Genomic DNA, 19,834 nt, shown 5'->3' with positions numbered 1-19,834 from the left:
ACTTTCCCCATGCTTATACTGTGCATTAATCACGGTTTATTTTTGAACGTGCTCAATCATACCTCTCTGGGCTTTACCACAATATTATTGTGCATTATAACACATTTCTATGCTTGTACCATAGGAAACTCCTAGAAGGTATATGTTAATATGTTGCAGTATATATTATTATATGTTGCATATCAAATTACCCTTGCATACACGTATTGCATTTCTTCAGTTCACATGCAGGATGGGTTTTCCTCATGAGACCTGAATGATGGTTTAACCAACAGCTCTTACCTGTTCCTGCCTCTGCCTCTCCAATCCCGTTCTCTGCCTGGGTAGGTGGCTTTGCACCAAGGGGACCCTCCTCACTGTCGCTCATCATTCCTTCTCAAAACCACGTCCTGCTCTAGAGAAACCTGACTGCGCTGGAATGCCTCTCTGAAGCTATACTGTACTCCCTCACTCTCTAGCTGTGTGGCTGGCAGCAGCCTTTCTCCCTTACCACTTCCCTACACTCAAGTCTCACTCGTCCTCCCAGTGTTCACATGGACCCTGCTAGCTCCGAGCTCTCCTTGCCTAGATGCAATAGGGAGAGGTGGGTGTGGCCTCCTCTCCCTTATACGGACAGCTTCATGTCTTTAGATGCGCTACATCTGTCAGAATGCAATGTCATTTAATGTAGGATGAGCGTGTGCCCCCAGGTCCTGCATGTCTGTACAGCTCTGGTGCATCAACCCAGCAACGCTCTCCCCAGCGCAGGAACACTTCACAGCTCTCGGGAGCAGAATGGGGCAGATCTAGCAGGCTCATCTCCAGTGGCTTTAGTACAAGTGGGCTTACTGGTCAAACAGCTTGAGTGGGTGAAAATCAGCTTGTGTACCACACATCACCCTATACAATATATACAGATATATATTACATCTAGGTAATAAGAATAATTAAATGGTATAGCAAATTTTAACATGACAATTTCCAAGAAATGTATGATTGCTGTGCGACATCAAAATCAAGGTCCAGTCTTGTCAGCTATACTGTGCATTACACAAGGTCCAGACAGTCTCATAAGCTATACTGTGCATTAAACATGGTCCAGACAGAGTAGCGTTAGCTTTACTGTGCATTACACAAGGTCCAGTCTCGTCTGCTATACTGTGCATTACACAAGGTCCAGACAGTGTCATCAGCTATACTGTGCATTACACAAGGTCCAGTCTCGTCTGCTATACTGTGCATTACACAAGGTCCAGACAGTCTCGTCAGCTATACTGTGCATTACACAAGGTCCAGACAGTCTCATAAGCTATACTGTGCATTAAACATGGTCCAGACAGAGTAGCGTTAGCTTTACTGTGCATTACACAAGGTCCAGTCTTGTCTGCTATACTGTGCATTACACAAGGTCCAGACAGTGTCATCAGCTATACTGTGCATTACACAAGGTCCAGTCTCGTCTGCTATACTGTGCATTACACAAGGTCCAGACAGTCTCGTCAGCTATACTGTGCATTAAACATGGTCCAGACAGAGTAGCGTTAGCTTTACTGTGCATTACACAAGGTCCAGTCTCGTCAGCTATACTGTGCATTACACAAGGTCCAGACAGTCTCGTCAGCTATACTGTGCTTTACACAAGGTCCAGACAGAGTGCTGTACAGCCTAAAACAGAAATCAACACACACAAGACACCTGGCTAGTTGTGCAAAACAAGATTTTATTTGATCCATAACCTCAGGTCTCATTCGTGTTGTATGAATTCTTCATGTGTGTGGCATCTATACACACAAAGACATAATAGAATTTAGAAAAATCACTAACAGTGCTTGGTTGATTTTCCATACATAATTTATAATCAAAATCGGAATGCAAAAAGAAAATACAAAACTGCAGGCAGGTTTATCAGTGGTCGAGGTTGGGATTATCTCTAAGTCCTCCAGGGAACACTTCCCAGAGGTTAAGGTCCAGTGACTGAGCCCCAGCTGCCCAGATGAACAGCTCAGCAGAGGGCCAGCCTCAGCTTTGCTGCTCTCCAGCATTATTAACAGCTGGACATGACCTGTATCTGTCAGAGTGATCAGTGTCAGTGTCCTGTGATTGGGGTGTGTCTGCATGTCAGCGGTACAGACACACTCCAGGGAAAGGGTGTTCACGAGACAGGAGACAAGCAGCACTGCTTCAGTCATGTGACACGAGAACATTCGACACCTTTCAAAGGGTTCTATACTTACTTCCTGCAGGGTGCTCAGCTAAAAAGAGTAAAGACTGGCTTTAACCCTTGAGGTTCAGAAGTTTCTCTCTTTTTTTTTTAATACAAATGTATAAGATACAGTCTTCTGAGATTCAGGAGTTCCCTAAACAAGACCCGTTTAATAATGCTGCCCCTTTCAGAGCGCATTGGTGTAAACTGATGTGGGACACCTGCAAGGAACACTGTTAGAGGGCTCCTCTAGAGGGATCACCCTGTACACAATAGAAACATTTAAAACCCTCACACGCAGGTGAGGTCTCCACACAATCAGTTCAGTCCTTCACAAATGCAAGGCAGTGCAGTGCAGAGCACACAGGCAGGGCTCCTGCCTCTGAGTGCACACAGCTCACACACCCTTCTCTCCGCAGAGGCAGGACGTGTGTTTGAAATCCAACTGCTCCGGTGCACTTTGTGATAGATGGTTCTCTCCCATGAAGATTGAATTAAAAAAAAAAAAAAAAAAAGCAAAAGAAATTAAAAATAAAAATACACATTCCAAAGAGCTGCGTGGAAGTGCTGTGGGCCAGGGCGGGGCCGCGCTTCCTGTGCAGGTGGCTGGAATCGGAGACTGCGATTCGGGACTCTGTGTTCTGGAAAAGAAACATATATCCATATATCCATACAGTCTCATACTCCCCAAGAATTAAACATCCTTCATAGTGTTAATACCAAGTCTCATGACACTGCTGCCCTGCTTCATACAGGCGCCCGCACAGAGGGGTTTGCTGATCTTTAACTCTCTATATGGTTCAGTTTAGGAAAAAAAATATGGTCTTACTGATCTGTAATGTAACTCAATTAGTAAAACGTACAACACAATAACTGCAAGTTAAAATACTGTACGGGCGTTGATGACAGTACAAATGCAAATATATTGTAGCGTGCATGACTGTCATTCTATTAGTCTTGAGTATTTTAGTCACAGCACCTGGCACACCGTTGCAATCTCCTGTACAAATGCCATCCTATACCAGGAAACTGCACTGTCCTGAACTTAAACTAATGTAACAGGTATTAAATGAACAGCACACTTGTGATTTGGGATTAGTATAGGCTTACAAACTCTAAAGAGATATAAAGGATATGTACAAACCCGCTTCCCCCGCTTCACCGCTGCGTCTCGGATGTGTTCTGCATCGCCTGCAAAAAGCAAATCACACTTTAGTTAAAGGGGGCAGTGATGCAAATTTCAAACCGTGCCTATCAACTGAACTTTTATGTTTATGAGCTTTTATGCAAAATCAAATAAAACACACAGCCGCTAAATATATAAAAAATAATAATGAGAAACGGTGTGGCTGCATTCAGTGAAAAAACAAACCAAAAACACTCAGCAGGTACATTGAGATGTCTGTTTGGTTTTGTCACCTTTGCAGAAACCCTGTGGTGAGCGGTCTATCAGCTGACAAATGAAGCAGCGCCCGGCATAGGAAACCAGGGTGTGCACCTCCTGCAGCTCCAGATCTGAGACAAGTTCTGCAGCGAGCGCATGGTTTAACTGAGACCTACCTAAACCACCGGCTTCACACATGTCAGAAAGAAACAATGTTCTCGCAATTTAATTACAAAAGGTGCAGTTTATACTAATGAGTAACGAGAAACAAACAATAAAGTGGAGAGTGTTTACCGGCTCAAACAACCCAATAAAAACAGGTGTGGCTCAAACTCAATCAGCAGCACACAGAGATCTCAGAGCAGTATAAATACGACCTGTGTGTGTTTGTTAATGTGGACTGAGGGAGAAGCATTGGCAGGAGGTTCTAAGCTATTCCACAATACAAAATAAAAATATGTACTAAAAAGGCTGATGAAATGCTCCCTTTAAAATACGATAGTTAAAACCACAGAAGGAAAGATTATCAGATGCCATGTTCATTCTATCTGACCTGGACAATCAGAAGAGCGCCCCCTTCAGGAAGATGACAGCATGTGCAGGAATATTAAATCTGTTAAGAGAGGAAGGCCCACCCTGGGAATAGCAACCCCTGCCCCCCGCACACAGCTCTTTACTGAGACACTCAGTTTGAACGAGACACAGAGCATTCCCCTCGGGATACAGAGAGACGCTGCTCTGACAAGTCACAGGGCTTGTTATCTTGCTAAAGCCTTCTCTCGTTGCAGTGTGCTGCAGAGGCTGTGTCTGGACTCACGCAAGCACAAATACAGATAGGGTACATGCATCTGGAAACGGACATGAATAATTACAAGCAATCCAATAACCTCAGTTCATCTTTCAATCAATAAACACAACAATTACTTAACAAGCCCGAGACGAGCCAAAAACAAATTAGCAAAAACAAAAACACCAACCACACCGGCGACCGAGAGCCACAAACGAAAATCAATGGCTAATTAATCTGCGGTTTTGAAAGGCTGTCAGATTCTTGTGTCTGGCAGTAAAAAAGAAGCAGTGGGGATCTGCCATTGCAACACAGTGCTGACTGTATCTATCAGTGCGTGCAAACACAGACCCAAACAGAAACATGCCATTGTCTCACTGCTTCACTTGACTGGGCGTGAGGGACACAGTGGAGGCGATCGAACTGTCATGAGACTTGGTATTAACACTATGAAGCATGTTTAATTCCTGGGGAGTATGAGACTGTGCGGATATATGGAGGTGTCTCCGACACAGTTCACAACGGGGTCTCGCTCACCTGAGGCTGTCCTTTTAAATTGGCCGGCGCTTTAAAATCTCCCTTCATTACCTGAAAAACAGAAAAGAAGTCACATCTAACAGCTCCCTTCACGATGTGCCGTTCAAAACATCCTACTGGAACAGTGCCACTTTAACCCACCTCCCTGGTCACCAGTAATCCAGCAATTTGTCCAGGGATGAAAGGATTATTTTTCATAATCCCTCTGCTACTCAATAGATGCCTTGAAAGACTGGTGTTGTGAGCCCCCCCCCGCCCCCCCCCTCCCCCTCCCCCCCCCCCCCCCCCCTCCCCCCCCCCCCCCCCTCTCTATGGAGCTCAGTGGAACTGCACCCAGACTAGTGATGCAGTGCAGTCTGAAATCTGAAGGGAGCGCCACTAAAACAAGAATTATTATACCAACTCCCATTTCATTTGTATACTGAGCTTCTAAGCAATAGGCAATGCATGCATCTCCTTTCCACAAAGTGTCTTTCTCCAAAGTGCTTTACTTTATGAGCCTGTGGCTTTGTTGTGCTGCTGCTGTCGTCTTCATCAGCATTTCTAGCCGCCTTTGAGTCATTTGTAACAGAGGTTCCTAATGCTCTTTTCATTGCATCAAGAGGACTGACTGACTGAGACAGCTGTGTGGGCGGTGCGAGTCATGTGACTTTGCCTGCCTATTATGTGAGTTCCAGCACTGCTAAAGACCCTTCAGAGATCATGCCTACCCGCTGAGTGTTATTGACCACGAGAGGGTCCGGGCTGCCATAGTTGGGCGGGTTGGCGTTGGGGTCGTACCCGAGCCGGGTCAGCATGGGCGCGATCTCGGCCATGTCTGTCATCACGTCCACGGGAATGTGCCCCACCCACTTGGACAGCGCCTCCAGATTCACGGGCTTGATCACCTGGTCCGTGGAGCGTTCCGTCCTGCAGAGGCACAGCACACACACACACACACACACTCTCAGGAGTGACAAAATACCAACCAGGAGCAACAGACAGGTTTCTAGGAGCGCTCAAAATACCAAAGTTACACAGAAAACAGAATCAACACCACAGCAAGAGCCGCGTGTCCTTACGAGGCCCATTCCACGGCATGCGTGTTACAGCAAAATTAGGGGCTCTGGAAATCACAAAGCTTTTGGCTATACAACTTGAAAAATGTATATGTTAGACAAGATCTCAGCCTCTGTTCCAATGCAGGAGCTCCAAACTGTAAGACACAGAGCGTGGAATGGGCCGCGGGCGTCCGGGCCCCTTACTTGGAGAGGGAGACTCCGCCAGGCTTGCCGATGGCGTCCTCGTGGTGCAGCACGGCCTCGTCCCAGTGGATCTCCAGGAAGCGCATGATCTCCTGCATGGACCTGCGCGGGTGCAGCACCAGCTGCTCGTAGTGCACCGGCTTGCACCGGGCCGGCCCCACCTGCAGGCACTGAGAGTACATGGCCTCCACTGCCTTGTTCCACTTGACCAGGCAGTCGCGGTAGCTGCTCAGGTCAAAGCCTGCGATGGTCACCTTGCGGCTGATCATGGAGTGCACCGAGGCCCGGCCATCGCGGAGCAGCAGCAGGAACCTGGAGTTGGGGAACAGATGGGAGAGGTAGAGGGAGGACTTGAGGGTGAAGGGGTCCTTGTTGCAGAGGTACTGGGCCGGCTCTCCGTGCCGGGCGATCACCTCCAGGATAAAAGCCTGCACTGCAGAGTCCAGCACCTGATCTGTCACTCCCGCCTCGTCCAGCCTCATCTTCTCCCGCTCGGACTTGGACCAGGCCTGGCGCATGGACAGTAGGCGTGGGATGATGCGGGTCTCCTCCCCGCAGCGGATCTCGGGGTGCGCGTCCAGCATGGCCCGCATGAGGGTGGTGCCGCTACGAGGGACCCCGCCCACGAAGATCAGCGGCATGTCCTTGTTGTAGTGGTACTCCACGCGCTGCCAGTCCACCACAGACAGGCCGTCCTGCTCCGGCCGCATCACCGCGCCCGAGCCCTTCTTGTATTCCTCCTCCCGCTGGCACTCCAGGACCTGCTGGCACACATGCACCATCAGCAGCATGCCGGCCACGCAGCCTGCTGCCACGGCAACCCGCCTGGTGGAGATGCGCATACCCCAAAAAACACAAGGCTCTCCGCTTGAGTTTGAACACTACTGTTCCACCGCCAGCGATGAGCTTCTAACCATTGCAGATCTAGAGGGAAGGGGAGAGAGACAGAGATCATGTTACTTCACTTATCCTTATATAACCAATTGCTATTGCCACATGAGATAAGAGAAGAGGGCACACGCGGAGGTAAAGCACTGCATGTAATTTGTTTTATTTGTGTGCAGACCTGTACAAATGAAATGATTGCACAAGGAGAATGAAACGCTGTATTCATTGCTGTTCAGATTTTGAAAAAACAGGCTTTCAGTAAAAAGGACAGCAAACACTTAATTATCCAGACTCGTCATGGAGTAGAACATGAAATGCTTTCATTTTTACACTAAATGAGTTTTGGCTAGTCCAGTGTTTCAGATAATCAGGTCTTGGTCAATCAAGTGGCAGCTGGACTTGCATCGGTATATTAAAACTATTTATTTATAGACTTTAAAAGACTGCGTTTCTATCATTCAGCAAAACAATTTACTGTAATCACCAAAACCAAACAGAAGCAGGTGGTAAAACCAAGCCGGTAAATATCATTTTTACAACAATCTTTGTCTTGCCAGCTTGTCTCCAACAGCAACTAAGACTTCCCATCCCTGCATCGAGACAGATGGACCTGGTCTCTGCTCCAGCTGAACAGCAGCAGAGCGAGTCACTCCCCCTGCTGCTCTGCGCAGATAAAGTCCTCCCTTATTTGCTCTTATCAAGACCCCTTGCTTCCACACGGCATTGCTGTTTGTTCTATATTTAAGTACCTCATTTGTAACGCACGGCCGTGTCACAAACCTAAAAAAATATTTTGTTTTGAATAGACTGCACCTTATACGTAAGCAATGCAACAGGAACACCAGGGACAGAGACACCCTTTGCTTCACGCAGGTAGCAGCAAACTCTAACAAGACGCAAAATTGTTTTTTCGTTGGCAAACACTAATTCGCCCCAACAGCTGCTCTAGCGTTATGACATTTTAATGCGAACCCTGCTTCGGACACGTTTCTGCCGCTGACGAGAGATGCACGCTTTCCTCGTACAGCCGGAGATCAACATACATGCTGATTATTCTGAACTTCAGTGACGAATATGCAGATGGTCGTAAAGGTGTCCTGCTGCTCTGGCTGAACTGGGAAGGGGGAGGGCAGCAGAATGAGGATTGAAGTCTCCACTACCATCGATCCTGCCACTTACCAGAACAGTACCAGCGGAGTGCCACGCTGCCAAATATACTGTCACTGCCCTCACTTCTCTGGAGTGACAGCAGCCACGGGAACAGTGTCCTGGTTTTGCAGAGTGCTACAATACACACGGCACAGTGTCAGTTCTTCCATTAGGCAAAGCACAGGGCCAGACGCGTCACTCCCTCTTCCAGTATCTAGAGCGGCACTTCCTGGTGGCGTCTGGAGTAAGCGTGTTTCAACAAAATTGTGTCATTACAGAAATGACAACAGCATGTTATAAACACTTGCGATTTATCTATCTACGCCTTCCCAGAATGGGCTGTACAAAAAGTACCCCATTCGTTAATCACTTTGGACTCAAACTGAAATCATGACTAATGCAGCAACCTTTCACACACTGCGATGCCATCAGCTAATACAAAGCCCTGGAGTGACGACTTCTTTCACTTTCTTCTCTGACTCCTCTCTCTTTCCCTTTCTGCCTTGCATCTAGTTTGCCTTTCATTACGTTTAGTGTATAGGGCTATTCCGATACCACTGATCCTTGCTCTGCGTTTGTGTAACACAAAACCAAAATGGAGTGTGCAAGGCGTTTGCAGTGTTACTGTTTTCACCTTCTCTGTTGTTTTGGTGTTTTTTTCCCTACACCTGATCTTCTGGCTCAGCACACTCGAGGACTATTCAGGCATCTCTAAATTCCTGTGCGGAAGACTTGGACTGTGCTGTCAAGTGGAGACACAGTAATTACTGCTTGCAACATAGGACTAGGCTCTGGGTCTCGGTTCAGTACACACAGCTGGTTTCAATCTCCCTGCTTTGGGGCATGTGCGTCCAGGCGTGTAATTACAAGACAGACACAGCCCTGAGACTGCAACCCTTAATACAGCACAGGGTCTTGATGTAGACAGTCCCCAGGAAAGATGCATGAAGAACGATCAGCCACTGCATCGCATTAAATTAAGAATATTTATCAGCTGGGCTGTAATTTTTTTTTTCCCCCACTGTGAAAAATTGCTTATTTGAAGGCACTTCACGGTCTAAAATAGATATTTCATGATCAGACATATTGTTTATTAAAACAGTAAAATACTGTGGTCACATTCAAAATGGATCACTTCTCACTACAGTAAAATCTTTCTAAATATTTCAATAGTTACCTGAACAACAGTAAATGTTAAATTGCAGAATATAAATAACAACAGATACATGACGGTCCCCCTTTTTGTCCTGGCAGAGCGATTATTAAGCAGAAATATTTTCAATCTCTGATGCAGCCTGTGTTTTTTAACGCTGAAGACACTTTATAGAAACATGCTGTGTTCAGTCACTAACCGGACACAACCTGAATCAGCTGCCAGGTTCCTGAACGTGACAGGCAGTGATTCAGTAAAGCAAACGCGGGCTGAGAAAACATCTACACTTACATTAGTCTTTAAGAAATACGAATTACTACACATTACACAGCAATGGGTACATTTCAGAGAAATCATGAAACCTGTGACAAGCGTGGAAAGAAATGTTTTTCTGAGGAATATCATAAACGCTGACCTTTAAAAGTCAGACTGTAATCACTCCCGAAAAAAATAATATTGCCAAGTAAATAAAATGCTTATCATAAAACTAAAACACAAGGAAGGAAAGGAAACTGCCCACACCCTAGACAGAAACTCCAATTCAGACTGCTATGGAAAATGCTGCCCTTGTAAACGTGCCTGCCCGGTAATAGAGGATGTCTAAACTGCTGTTCAGAACAGGCGCCTCTGTGTTCTCACCAGCACGAAATCACATCAGCAACGTCACTCCGTTCCAATTCCATCTGAACTTGACTGGCTTCAGAATTGACTTTACAATCCGGCCTCTGGCTTACAGGATTATCCCTGGATCCCTGCCCCTGCACCTGACCACTCTCTGCATATCCCAGGCTCCGGCTTCCCAATAGGAAAGAACCACAGACCAGGAGCGTTTCCTTCAGCTCACGGAAAATAAATCAAGTGTATCCTAGCATCCTTCCTTGTCAAATCATTTCTTATTAGATAACAGCAAGTCAGGCTGGCTGAGCGATCCTCTTCGGTAAGCATATGATTTTTGAAATTCATTTTTTTAATTTTTAAACAGTGTGTGTGAACTCTATAGGAGTTCGAGAAGTTGCCCTGCCAAAACTTAAAAAAAAACACGATGCATTATAAAACAGATATAGATAGGAAACGTAACTTGATGCAATTCTACACACAGTGACTGAAGGGGATGTGGAACTGTGTAATTACACCCAAAACAATACCCGACTGTTCTCCAAAATATAATAACGATAATGAGGATCTGCAAATCCCAAATCTCCTCTTCAGAGGATTTCCGACCACAAGGACCCACCCTTCCAGCAAGCAAGCTAGGTCCTTTCCTTTCTCAGCTGGGTCCTTTCACTGACCCCTAGAAGGCTTTATTAACCCTGTACTGCAGGGTCAGTCATTCGGTTTGTTTGATCCACTATCAGACTGGAGCCACCCTACACTCTAGACTGAGATTCATCTCAGACCAGGGGCTCGCTGTTGCTCCAGGAGCTGCTCCTTATTGATTCTTCCCTTCTGGTAGTTTATCATTGAACAGCTTGAATCGCTCAAAACCACCGAGGACTGACCCAGACTGAAACACTAAGCTTTTGTACTGAAGCACTAAGTTTGATGCCTGGGTGCTGAAGCGGAGGGGTTAGTACCGGATCTTCACAGAGCTCTCGGCTCAGTTCCACACTAAGTGCGCAGTTGAACCACTGTTGTGTGGGATGCTTTCCCGTGTGACACAGAGTGCTGTTAGAAGCGGTCACGTGGGAAGCGTTTTGTGGTTAAAGGACTCTATTTTTACTGAATGTGACATCCTGTCCAAGCCTACAGGCAGGCGGTTTGGGAGAGCTGATCACATGATCTCAGTCTGCCAGGGCTGCCGAGCACTCTTAAGCAATTCTGATACTGAAACGTCTCCCTTTTGTATTTCACGTTAGATACGTCACGTCAGCTACAGACAGAGAATTCCCCATCACCAGAACCACAGAACAGCGGCGAGGACTCCTGCCAGACGGGAATGCGCTTCTGTTTGAAAAGCAGCATGCGATTCCACTGGGGCTGTACAGCAGGTGACCCAGCTCACCCTCACCCCCACCCCAACTCAGCAAAGACAAATACTGATCCCATCCTTCAATGCTTCCACACAGCCTCAATTACTTCACTCTACTCTCTATTCTTGGCCTCTTTCTGCAGAAAGTAGACAGCATTTACATTTGGCAATGTAAGACAAACAGTAAAGCTAGTACAGGGGTGGAAAGAAGACTCTTATTGCACAGCAGTCTGATCCATTCCTGGTTTTACCAGGAGTTTAGTAAGATCCACCTGAGCTCGTTACCTACACACTGTGACCAATCAAGCTTGTATTAACACCTGGAATGTTTGGATCTGCTCTGCAACAGGAATCTCATTTCCATCCTGCAGGACTATAGTTCAGCGCACAATTAACAGCCCCCTGAATAATCAATGTCAAAATATTAGATCAAGCAAAGGTCACAGCAAATAATTCAAGAAAATCAATTACTGACTCAATCAAACAACTGATGAAGTACAGCTCACATAATTGCTGGTCCCAGGCCAGATCAATAACAGATGAAAGCAGTGAACGTCAATGAGAGAGGTGAATTGGGACCCTCTCTGGGAGCAGCTCCTATCCTCCTGGGGCGCTCTGTCCCTCTTAAACAACAGTGAGTAAATTAGTGTGGTCTCCAGAGATAACAAGTGTATCAACCACACCATGCGATCCAGCTGCCACTCACAGTGCTACTGCAGCCACACGCCTTCCTGGATCCTTGCAACACAAGGGCAGGCAGAGCCAGGAACATCCTGCCCTTCTTTTCTTAACCACATCAATGTCGTTTTCAGCAGAGTGATCTTTACTTGCAGATATGTGTTAATCATTCTGCTGTCTTCAGTCACCTCTTACAGCCAGGGCATAGAAACCAGGGCCCCAGACTTCACTGCATTTGAGCAACAAAAGTTACGTTTACCTTGCCTACGAAACCAAACACAGCACTGGGGACTTCCACCACACATCTGAAAATAACGGTTTCAGAACTCAAATACAATTCTGATTCTGTTGCTAAGAGACAGTTTAAAAAAAAATCTTACCAAAGTCTCCTGCAATTGTAATCTAGTAGCTTGAGAACCCAGTTACATGACAAAGAGCCGCTCCAAAGAGCTGGCCAAGCACATTCAGAGCAGTGCCCTCCACTCCTGCCATCGTAACAAGGGTTCACCCTGCCCAACAATGAAGCCTCTCTCTCCTCTCAGAGCACAGCAATCCTCTCAGAGCAGCTTACAAACATATTAGACATTCTGATCACTCCCAGCAAAGATGACTAGGTTGATTGCAATCCGCATTTCAGAGCCCTTGCATAGGCTAATCGAAAGATGTGTGTGTGAGTGTCTGTGTGTATCACTAATTAGATTTGCACAGTGCTGCTTCTTGCCAGGGGGAACGCAGAGCGCTTTATAGACGACAAGGTCCACACTGCAACAAAGCGATGACACAAACACCTGGAAAGAAAAGTCCTCTGGAATAGAAACAGAAAATAGAGGAGGGAACGCCAGAGCTTAGAGGCACACGTTTAAAAGAGATCAGTTGAGCCGTGCCGGGTGTGTGCAGCCTGTTCGAGGAGGAAGACATTTCTTATCTCAAGTGCCTTTCCTGTGACATAAAAGGAGAAATCCAGAGTTACAAAAACACTTTCTAAACCATCACGGGCCGATGGCACCACCCACAGAGTGGAATTAGAGAAAGAAAATGATACATCTAAAAAGCAGTGACTAATGACTTAAAAGGCTGCAAATGACTGTAGCAAAGCTAATCTGCTTTCACACTGGGCGCTGTATCTGGATGCAACGGTGATGGGACATTACAGAAGGGCAGTAATGACAGAGCCGGCAGTGTGGTGTCGCTCCTCAGAGACAGCTTCAGAAAGGGACCCCACCGATAATGAGGGCAGGCTGCAGCTCCCTTCATGACAGAAACGGCAAGTTTAATGGAAGAATTGGCTGTAGAAGACACAAAGCAATTTAAACAAGGCATAAAATCCACCCAACTGCCCCATTTAGACTGACCATGAATCAATTCAGTGTTGAATGCGGGCCTAATTAACACTTGGGGGGGGGGGGGGGGGGGGGGGCATTACTCAAGACCAGCTGAAGTACAGAGGGGAGCAAGACAGGGGATCCCCCACATCCCTGGTATGAAAACAGAAATGGGAGCAAGTTAGACCCTGCGGCAGTGCTCTGAGCGCTCTCGACCCACAGGAGAATTCACACAGCCTCCATGTGTAACAAGAGAATGAATCACAAACAGCACTGCAGACTGATCCCGCAATACATGACTGAGAACTGCAGGAATTAATCAGAGCTTTTTAGTGGCCTTTAATTGCTCCATGAAAAATGATTAGAAGAAAAATTATACAGAAGGGATAGACCTGTTGCAGACAGGCCATCCGCTTCCAGACATCATCATCATCATCATCACAATAATATTCTTATTTTCATACGTTTACACACAGCGCTAAGACAAGGCAAGACCTTGAGGTCTCGTCTATTTGAATATTGCATTTCAAGCAGCGTTGGTTGCAATGTTGGTTCTTGCTAAAACACACACACAGAGCCGGATTGCAGGACTGGGTCGTCTCGTCTCCTCCCAGACTGAGTCGCGCTCCTGCTCCTTGTAAAGGGCACAGGGGGGGGGTCAGGTCCCGCTGAGCCGATAGGATTACACAGCCCTGCAGCCCCCCCTCTGCTTCAAGCACAATAGGCTCTTGTGAAAAGCATCAGCTGCTTCTGCTCTGGCATACAGGAACTCATTTACAAGCACTTTCACTATACTGGAGCACCCCTTCATCACACACACACAAACGCAGGAATACATTACTGCTCAATGCAACACTGTGTTTTCCCTCTCCGGGACTAGAGTAAAGAGGGTTGGACTTCGAAGCAGCAGAAGGTAGACAACGTTTTTGTGTCGTCTCACAGCAGAGTATATATATATACTTATTTTTTTTATATATATATATATATATATATATATATATATATATATATATATATATATATATATATATATATATATATATATATATATATATATATATATATATGCATGCTAAATGCACCTTATACTTCAGTTTTACTCAGCCTGCAGTTTTAAGGGCTTTTAAAGCAGGACCGCCCACAATTCTTATTGAAAACTTGTGTGAGGCTGTCAGGAATCAGGCTCTGGTCAGCAAAAACTCACATGGCAGTGTGAGCAACAAGGACCCAGATACAGCACAGGATTTCTGCACCCCAAAACCCATCCATCCTGATTCAATCACTCGATTCCCAGTGGGGAAAGAGGATCCTTAGCAATGCTAGCAAATCCACCCAATAACACCAAACCCAAAAAGCTTCTTGCAGACTAACAGGAGAACACGTGGAAGCAGTTAGTGATCAGAATTCGGTTTGTGCCTTGCACGCTAGTCAAACAATAAAAACAAACTATTATAAAGGGCTGTAGGTCTACAGAATCGCTCTAGGAAAGGCTAAAACAGCGACAGCACTATAGAAGAAGTCTTCAAGGTGAACTCTTTCGGGAAGCCCTCAGGGGAGCGTGTGTGCAGCGGTGCCCGGCTCTCTTTCCACAGGTCGTTCCCAAGCAGCCCCCCATGAGAGAGCAGCTCAGGCAGGCCAGGGGGTCCCGCTGGAGTGCTTTCCCACGGCCAGCACAATAATCCCAGACGGCAGGGCGTAATTCCCTCAGTCACCGCAACCACTAAATTACACAAACTCAGGAGGCTCAGTTTTCAAGCAACTGCATTACGCTGGCAGAACATCAATATCTCTTTTCTAATTGTTCCCCTAACAGCTGAGAGAGCTCACTGCTAGCACACGAGGAACCTGAAACAAAAGCAACGAATCTCCGAACAGGAGTTCCAGCACATGGAGCGGCTGACTGAACAGACTCCAGTACAGGCTTCAGATTAACTACGAGAACAGCACTGCAAGAAAGACACTGCAATTCAACGGTGCACTTTCACGCAAATACTGTAGCTTTCAAAAAGGGGAAAACCCTGAGTTTGAAGAAGCTTCTTACAAAAAAAAAAAGGTAAATTTTTTGTATTGCGAAGCCAGTGGAAGCTGAGCATTAGCATTGCACGCGCACACACACCCACACTGTCTCTCATTGTGCAGTAGCAAAATCAAAGAGCCACACGAGAACAGAAATAATCCCATTGATCCAGTGAGGCATTCTGCCTGAAGAGCTCAGTCTTACAGGCGAGGACAGTTACACTGACAGCAGCACTGCAGCACACGAACTCATATCATCAACATTACTCTGCAAAAGCAGAAGCTCACGTGAAAGAGTAGCTCTGAATTTTTAACAGGAAGCAGCCACTTCCCATTCAAAGCAGGTGGCTGGCACTCAAACAGTGTCTCTAATAAACTGCTAATGAGAAAACAAACAGACTGAACACACCTAGCGATCAAGTCATCATTACCCGGTGACTTGTGGTAAACCACCCTGTCATCTATTGCTTACAGCTGCAGTACACTGCAAATGCACCTCCGCGCTATTCCGCTATTTCAATTTAGGGCAGTTCACTTACAATGTACTGCGAACATCAGCCAAACCAGAAATGAAACGTATTTGTGAATTATCGACTCATGCAACAGAAAGAGAGCAACATCCCCACTTCTGTTGCTTCTGAGTTTCGTTATGCCTCATTTTTTGTTCTCTAAGTGTGAAGCAATACTGCATGTTCTCTAGATGTGAGAGGTGACACTGCATGTTCTCCAGGTGTGAGAAGCGACACTGCATGTTCGATGTGTGAAATTAAATTTAATAAAAACTGTGAATTTGTAAAGTACAGCACAGGACAGTTAGTGTGGACAGGCCTACCCTTGAATGGATGGAATTTGTAAATGATCGCAGTGGAATAGCGAGGGAGCGCTATGTTAGCGAGCACAGCAAGGGTCTTCCTCACCATTACTCTCGGCTGCTCCTCTTCCAGTGCGATTCCTCCACTTGGTGGTGCACTATGCTCTAGACAGTCCCCCAGCTCGCTGCCTCACAGTCCAGTCTCTACTACACAGCTTTCCTGGGTCTCTCCGTCAGCATGGTCACAACTTCCAGCAGAGCGCACGGGGCAGAATAGGCAGGAGGTGTCAAATAAAAAGAAATAAACTGGCAAAGAAAAACAGGAGCGAGTCAAGTAAGAGCAAGAGAGGACAAACAAATAAACATTTTCAGCTGGATCTTGGGTCAAGCTTAGGAGGTGTGATTTCAGCCCAGAACTTTAACCACTGAGCTACCCAAACCCACTGCCTTCCACACTGCAGCCCAGCACCAACCACTGAGCTACTCAAACCCACTGCCTTCCACACTGCAGCCCAACATTGTAAACACTGAGCTACTCAAACCACTGCCTTCCACACTGCAGCCCAGCACCAACCACTGAGCTACTCAAACCCACTGCCTTCCACACTGCAGCCCAGCATTGTAAACACTGAGCTACTCAAACCACTGCCTTCCACACTGCAACCCAACGCATTCTCTAACCACTGAGCTACTCAAACCCACTGCCTTCCACACTGCAGCCCAGCGCATTCTCTAACCACTGAGCTACTCAAACCCACTGCCTTCGAAACAGCAAGCACGGTGTGTGATGTACTGCATTTAAAGTCGAATACAAATCACCCTTCATTAAAAACGAATTACTGAATTATACACCCGCTGCATTAACGCAGCCTTGTCGAGCCCTCTAGTATAACCCTGTTCTCTCGGCCACACTGAAGCGGGGCGGGCTTTCCCACAGGGGGTCCTCCATTCTAAGAAAGCTACACTTGTGAAGGAAGGTGACGGGCATTCTTTCCTTGGGGAACTGTAACCCTATACCCGACTGTAACCCTATAGCCGACAAGTAACCGAGTCCAGGTTACTATAACAGCAATGGCAATGCACGAAGCGCCTGTGGCGGCTCGTTTTTACAGCACAGTTACTGTAACGCGAGAACTTCTTCAAAGAAAGGCATTTACACACCTTCCTTTTTCTCTGGTAAAATGCAAATCTGCCGAACCTCTAGGTGCACTCACATAAGAGAGGAAACAGCGAGATGGAGCAGTTTCTAATTCAACCTGTCGCTTTAGTAAAACAATTGAGTTATGTCCGTATCACGGGACGTGTTTTTATTTTTTTTTTTATAATAATAACCCATTAATTTGCATCAAGACAAGTTTTGTGCAACCGTTTTATTCAAGGTATCGCAATTCTATTAACAAATACAAGCTTCAGGTTTATTTTTTGTAAGGCAAAAGCAGGAAACGCAACGCTAACAGCAGCCCCTTCTTTCTACCGAGTACGCTACAGTACCGCGCCACTGCTTACATTTCACACGTAATTAAAACCAGCAGGGAAAATACATAAATATTACAACATTAGAGCATATATGGAGGATGTCTCAGAAGCCTGGCACACGGCAGAACGATTCTGCTCTGTTATTAAAAGTTAACATGGAGCTAGACGGGGTTTCTCTCCAGATCACCAGGATATGAACGCCACCGCAAAACTTACTGACGAACCCGAAAACACACGCCGTTAACACTGGATAAAAAAACAACACCGCGCTTACCAACGCTTATTCTGTCTTTCCACTCGACTGCCTTCTCTTTCAGGACCGTGTTGTTTACACACAATTATCCGTCTGGAAACGGCATGAAATATTGAAATTTGAAAAGCCAGCAGCGCTCAGTCTCACCACCCTGCCCTTACCGTGCTGGCTAAGCGCAGAGGCGGCGCTGCTGCTGGAGCTTCATTACTGCGCGATGACGCCAGGCGCAAAGCCCACAGTGGCGAGGTGAGGTGCCTTGTGAATATTTCCGTACAGAATTAGAGATTCGTTGTTACTTCATAATAAACTAAAACTAGATTGAAAGCAGAGAAATGACCAGCTTTCACAGGATGAAAGCTCTAATGCTGTGTGTGTTACAGCTGGAGAGGCTCTACAGACAGAAAATATAATACAGTATTTCCTCAATACAGTATTTCCTCAAAACGTGGCACTCTTTTGCCACGTTTTTTTTTGCCAGTGTAGTTTATATATATATATATATATATATATATATATATATATATATATATATATATATATATACTATATATCTATATATATTTGATGTGACAGGATAAGTTGTTTTCAACAAAACTTAGTTTGTGTTATAATTTGTCATTGTCCAAAAGTCATTTTCATTTCTAGAAATACAATATAAACACGAGTTACTATTTTTTTTTTTTTTAATTAGTAATTCAATATTAAAGCTGCAGTGTCTTGCAAAAATGATGTTCTTTTGCACTAAATGTACAGTGGTGCGTTTTCTTACATTCTTTCTGTATTTATTGTATTATATTATAAAGCTGATATTTTTGTTTAAATTCTCCACTGCCTGTGTTGTTATAGATGCTTCAAAATGAGGCCCCACAATCCCAGAGACACTAACAACAGTGTCTGAGTTTGACCCGTTCTGCACGCAAAGGAGCAAGATCCCCAGCACTGTCTATAAAGACCAGACTGCTGCTCCTTTCAGTATAAGCGTGTGGTACTGTCTGTATGCCAAGCAGAAAGCACAGAAAAGTGTAGTGAAGCTGTCAGGATGGCAAAGCCAAACCAAGCACGCCAGAGGCAGGGTAAAACAGTGCTAAATTACTCCTGGTGATGATGAGGTACTCTGCAGTCCAGCTATAAGACTCCCCGAGGTCTGGATGCTATGAGTTCAAATCAAGCAAGTCCTCTGTAGAAGGCTGCAGTGGAAGACAAATTGACTTCTTACGAGCCTGGGAGGAGATAATGGATTGCAGAAAGAGCGGCTCCTAGTGGTGATTCCCCAAACACCACACCTTTCTATCTTCTGTGTCAGGGCTGCATTCTATGACACCATGTCAATTACCTGTGACTCCGTGTACACGAGGACTACACCCCAGTGCATTCTGGTAAGTGTAGTCCTTCTGTGAAAGATACCAGAATGCATTGGGATGTGAGCTGAAAAGCCTGAAGTGCTCCAAACTGTCCTAGTGTGCACAGAGCACACGGTAACACTAAGAGAGGCAGACCCACCAACCTGCTCCTTTCTAATTGGCATGAAACCAACACAATAATGAATCGAAGAAGAAGAAGAAGAAGGAGGAGGAAGAGGAAACCACACTAACCAGTAAGCCCAGTTCAGCATGTTAAATTCATTCAATAAAAGCATTTTATTTGCATCACAAAATAAATAAAATCTCAGAATGGTCTGTTATAACAGCGCTGCCATTTTCGCATTACAAGCTGGTATTATGTCTGAAATAAAAAGAAAGCTGCAGTGGCTGCTGGTTAGCTGGCTGGCTGTCTGGCTGGCTGGCTGGTCGGTAGTTCTGTGGCTGTTGATCTCTGCCAGCCGTTGAGTCCGAGGTGCCAGCAGGGGGCAGTGCTCACTTGGTGGCCATGGTGAAGTTGAAGCAGCCCTTCTGGTGCCACTGCATGTCGCGGACGCGGCGCATGGACTGGATCTGGGGCTGGAAGGCGCACCACTCGTTCCAGTGCCTGTAGTCTCCACACTCAAA

At 46.0% G+C, this 19,834-nt stretch overlaps 2 protein-coding genes across 3 annotated transcripts in view; both read right to left on the bottom strand.

The window, feature by feature from the left end:
- Window positions 1-541, bottom strand: part of LOC121307752 (clustered mitochondria protein homolog) — a 12,010-nt gene extending 11,469 nt beyond the window's left edge. The window contains exon 1 of the mRNA XM_041240021.1: window positions 283-541. Coding sequence (XP_041095955.1) covers window positions 283-370 — 88 coding nt within the window. The 5' untranslated portion in view covers window positions 371-541. The remainder of the gene's footprint in view (window positions 1-282) is intronic.
- A 1,138-nt stretch (window positions 542-1,679) lies between these two features.
- On the bottom strand, window positions 1,680-18,214 carry LOC121307766 (protein-tyrosine sulfotransferase 2-like). 2 transcript variants are annotated; one of them, XM_041240040.1, is made up of 7 exons: window positions 17,871-18,214; window positions 16,227-16,426; window positions 6,135-7,058; window positions 5,601-5,799; window positions 4,891-4,941; window positions 3,327-3,373; window positions 1,680-2,823 (listed from the first exon to the last, which is right to left on the bottom strand). In XM_041240040.1, the coding sequence occupies exons 3-6, from the start codon at window positions 6,974-6,976 to the stop codon at window positions 3,341-3,343; spliced, it is 1,125 nt and encodes a 374-aa protein (XP_041095974.1). In that variant the 5' UTR covers window positions 6,977-7,058; window positions 16,227-16,426; window positions 17,871-18,214; the 3' UTR covers window positions 1,680-2,823; window positions 3,327-3,340. The 2 variants fall into 2 exon arrangements, with proteins under 2 accessions (XP_041095974.1, XP_041095975.1); XM_041240041.1 differs by lacking the exon at window positions 16,227-16,426.
- Window positions 18,215-19,834: the final 1,620 nt, after the last annotated feature.

The sequence above is a fragment of the Polyodon spathula genome, chromosome 58 (assembly GCF_017654505.1).
Source record: "Polyodon spathula isolate WHYD16114869_AA chromosome 58, ASM1765450v1, whole genome shotgun sequence".
Lineage (NCBI taxonomy): Eukaryota > Metazoa > Chordata > Actinopteri > Acipenseriformes > Polyodontidae > Polyodon > Polyodon spathula.
Note: the sequence above shows the minus strand (reverse complement) of the source record. Positions and strands in the feature narration are given on the sequence as shown.

Coding starts and splice junctions, on each gene's coding strand:
- LOC121307766 (XM_041240040.1), bottom strand. CDS start 6,976: ATGCGCATCTCCACCAGGCGGGTTGCCGTGGCAGCAGGCTGCGTGGCC. Junction 5,800..6,134: donor GGCGGAGTCTCCCTCTCCAA/GTAAGGGGCCCG, acceptor GTGCCTCTGCAG/GACGGAACGCTCCACGGACC. Junction 4,942..5,600: donor TGGTCAATAACACTCAGCGG/GTAGGCATGATC, acceptor TCTGTTTTTCAG/GTAATGAAGGGAGATTTTAA.